The sequence below is a fragment of the Nematolebias whitei genome, chromosome 7, assembly GCF_014905685.2.
Source record: "Nematolebias whitei isolate Nwh7 chromosome 7, NemWhi1, whole genome shotgun sequence".
NCBI classification, from domain to species: Eukaryota; Metazoa; Chordata; class Actinopteri; order Cyprinodontiformes; family Rivulidae; genus Nematolebias; species Nematolebias whitei.
The window spans coordinates 33,444,247-33,448,035 of record NC_056504.1 but is presented as its reverse complement, the minus strand read 5'-3'; the positions used below and the strand labels follow the sequence as shown (position 1 = coordinate 33,448,035).

At 39.7% G+C, this 3,789-nt stretch overlaps 1 protein-coding gene across 1 annotated transcript; it reads right to left on the bottom strand.

Annotated features, from left to right (window-relative positions):
- Window positions 1-1,084: 1,084 nt before the first annotated feature.
- npffl (neuropeptide FF-amide peptide precursor like) lies at window positions 1,085-2,993 on the bottom strand. Its single transcript, XM_037679410.1, has 3 exons — window positions 2,856-2,993; window positions 2,077-2,186; window positions 1,085-1,205 (listed from the first exon to the last, which is right to left on the bottom strand). Exons 1-3 carry the CDS (start codon window positions 2,991-2,993, stop codon window positions 1,085-1,087), a joined length of 369 nt encoding a protein of 122 aa, XP_037535338.1.
- Between the last annotated feature and the right edge of the window lie 796 nt (window positions 2,994-3,789).

Here is a 3,789-nt window from a genome sequence, read left to right as displayed (position 1 = left end):
ATCCAGCTTGCTGTCAGATCCGGCGGGCCTCTTGGTCCTCCTGGGCAGAGGACTGCCTGAATGTCGGGCAGAATTCTGCCCTGAGCGATGGTCACTCCATAGTGTGTCGAGTTCCTCACCACCGACAGACAACTGAAAGTGCTGGGGGGTGATCCTGGCCCTCCCCTTGTCACGAGCCGAGTTTCCCACCAGCTCCAGGATCTCGGCGGTCAGGTACTTGAGCCAGGTTGACGGGAATTCGTCCACGGCACCTCTTTTCAACACATTTTGGGATTTGAGGCCATAGTTGAAGTATTTGATCTTTGAGATGTTAATCAGCTGCTCCTGGCTGTTAACAAAAAACACCTTGTTGCCATGGTTACACATCATAACAAATGCCCATAAGTAAAAAGCTTTCAGTAAAAAATCCTTCCAACTGCATAGCATCCGATACCAGATGAAACAACCATCCAAAAAAAGTGATTTACATTCAGACAAAAAAGGAATTAAAGTTTTCAAAAGCAATAACTCAGAATAAATGTAACAGAGCTTCTCCAACATGCAGCCACCCCGAGTGGCGCAATTCTAGAATTTTTTTTTTATTTTTATAAAAATTCAACATGAATACTTTTCTGAATTCCATCATGAAAATTTAATTTAAAAAATCTTTATTTTCTTTGAACAGTCATCACAACATGCATAAGGTATTAACTGGAATCAATAATCTTATGGAACACACACACCGAGAGAGGAGGGAGGGAGCTTTTTCCAGCTCTAAGTATTTTTATTTGACCAGAGATCAGAAAAAAACAGGAATAATCAATTAGCAACAACTTTTGTTCCTTAATCACATCCCAGTCTGTATAAACAAGGTTTACTTGGATCACCTCAAAGTTAACATGCTTTACAGGATCAGGAATTAGAGCAAAAATGCTATTAAAACTATGAATGTCATTCTTTAATGAGAGTCAAAATGAGGCCTAACGACTTTTATTCAACAGAGTGGAGAAATGCAAATACAGAATATTTCATTTAAACTCAGTCTGTTCACATCTGCCTGCTCTTTGGCCTCGTTCCAGAGAAATAATGGGATCGGCCTGCCAGATTATTTCTTGCCAAACCTCTGGGGTACGGCCATGCTCCAGATCTGACCGGGGGCGGCCTCCCAGTCTCGAGTTTGGATCTGATCCTCCAACACGACCTGCCCTCTGGAGCCGCGCCCAAACCTACGCCAGAGGAAAAACACAGCAGGGGACAGATGTCATTCAAGGTGTGGTTTTATTCTGAGCAGCGTTTGTACATTTATTAATAAGAAGTTTTTTTGTTTAAGGAATATTACTTTAAAAATATATAAATCATCGTTCTCATTATGAATTAGTCATTAAAGTTTTGAGCTTTCAGTGAATGTTTGCAAATATTTAAAGTTGTCATCGAAGCAGCCCATAAAATGTGAAGTTAATGAAAATAGATGTGTTTCTTTTCACAAGTTCAACCATTAACAACTCTAACTTGAACCCACAAAACACACATCAAAGCCCACAAATATATAAAACTAATGAGGATTTTGGTAATCCTTAATTTTATTTCACTGAACAGAGCTCTAGAGGATACGTTTTACTGCACTCGGGGATTTCAACATCCAAGGCTGAGACCATTACTACTGGTAAAAACATGTTCCCATTTTTACCATAATAAGAGCATTTATGTCTTGAACCACTTATCCAAATGGGCACCTCTGTGATATGAGTAATAAGGGCATTCATTCCACTTTGTGCTATTTTAAAATGTAGATTTGTGAGTAGCTGCAAATAGTTAAATGGATTTTCCTTTTATACTAAACTACAAATTGCAGAAGCCTTCAAGGTGGGGGTCTGCAACCTGTGGTTCCGGAGCAGCATGTGGCCTGTTGACATCTTTGCTCTGGCTCTTAATAGCTTTGACCGGACATGAAAATGAATCATGTTCATAATGACATCAAAAGTGGATCGTTACTGAAGTTTTTCCATCTATCATGCAAAAAGACTTCAGCTACAAACAGAGCCTGCGGTGCTTATTTAGTGAAACATGAATAAAGCATTTTGCAGTGAATTCACTGACCTCTGTGGCTGATGGAGAACAGACTCCCTGCTTTCTCTCTGCGATCCGAGCAGCAGAGATCTTAACACTGAGGCCAGCAGATGCTCGTCAGTGTCTCTGCTTTCACGCTCCTGAAGCAAACACATTTACACAAACACCTTCACAAAGTTGCAAAGCTTGTTTTCTCTAACGAAATGAGACCTAAGATACGCATTAGATTCAGAATCCTCCGAGTGTCAACGCCAACAGCTCTGTCCTGCTGCGCAAAGACCTTGAAATGTAAATAAGCACAAAAGTGAAAAATGCAACGCTTTTCTGCTTGATTTTTTTTTTTTTTTGCTAAACTAAAACCAGTTCTGATTATTCTGGCAAGCTACAAGAAGAAATAAACATATTTTAAATTGTGATATGAATTAATGTCTTTTATTAGTCTCTATCCAGCTCTGAATGTCTCACATAAGTTTATTTCATGGTGTTGCATGAAAAATTTACTTTTCATTTAAGTTCTGCATCATTTGAAGGTGACAGACTTTGAACAGGTTAGCTTGACTCCTGTTCATGCACAGACGTAGTTCACTTTAATGTAACATTTTATATGTAAACTGAAATATTTTAACACAAAATGACACTTGCCACAGATACCTTTCCACATTTGATTGTCATTTGTTGATGTCAAAGTTACGCAAACAGGAGCGCACATTTGCATTTCAGAGCAAACTGAATGTCAAAGAGTCAACGTGCATCAATTTATGAAGAATTTGCAATTCAGATGTTTGAGTGATCTGTTGTCTCACCAGCACCAGCAGGCGATCAGCCGTGTTCTCCTCTGAGCTGCCAGGCTGAATGTCATTTTTATCCAAGCCGCCTTGGACCCGAAGAGCCTGACTGGCTCCAGCCATCGCCAGAGCCAGAAGAGTCACTACTGCAGCTGTGTCCATGATCTGAAGCTAGGGAGGATTGTTGCTAGCTACAGAAGAAGTTTGCAGATGATGCTCCTTAAACAGAAGAGGGCTTCGTCCTGAGCGTGGTTTGAGTTCTCTCTATGCGGTGCCTTAGCTAGATTCATTGGTGGGAGACAGCTCTCTAGATCTTATATACACCTCGAGGTCACCAGCTTGAAACCCCCAAAGAGCTGGAGAATTATACTACTGTACAAAAAGTAACAAGGGACCTGATGGAGGAAAAATATGAGACATAGCAGGTCCATTTGATAGAGCATTAGTGATGACTGGGAGCCTGGGTGCATTATTATGAAGTCCTCAGGGTGGAACAACGCAACTCTCACAGTTATTAAACAGATAAATCCCAACAAATGGAGTCTGATTCACTGGTCCCTGTTGTCCTGCCGTTCACACTGAATGTACAGAAGAAATACATTTATGAGACATGCAATCATGCAACAATATGAGGGATTACTTGGGAGGATTTTACTGAATTTGAGCAGCAAAATAATGGGCTAATCACAATAACACAAAGCAGATATGTGGTAATGCATTTGTAGATCACATTTATAGACCAGAAAACCCCCCACAAAACACATGTATGAATTTTATACTCGATGAGTTAATAATGTGGAAATTTACTTTGATTTAAAGGACTGTTAATTATTGTCATACCAGCTCACATTTGTATGTTTATGGTACGAAATTCAGACTCAGGTCCCAGATCAAGAAACCGAACAACTAACAAATAAATAAATATGAAAGAGTCTAAAAATAAATAAATAAATATATA

Excerpts from the sequence above, each read along its gene's own strand:
- npffl (XM_037679410.1), bottom strand. The coding sequence starts at position 2,993 with ATGGACACAGCTGCAGTAGTGACTCTTCTGGCTCTGGCGATGGCTGGA. Across the intron at positions 2,187-2,855 it reads ACACGGCTGATCGCCTGCTG|GAGCGTGAAAGCAGAGACAC; the intron begins GTGCTGGTGAGA and ends TGTTTGCTTCAG. Across the intron at positions 1,206-2,076 it reads GTTCTCCATCAGCCACAGAG|GTTTGGGCGCGGCTCCAGAG; the intron begins GTCAGTGAATTC and ends CCTCTGGCGTAG.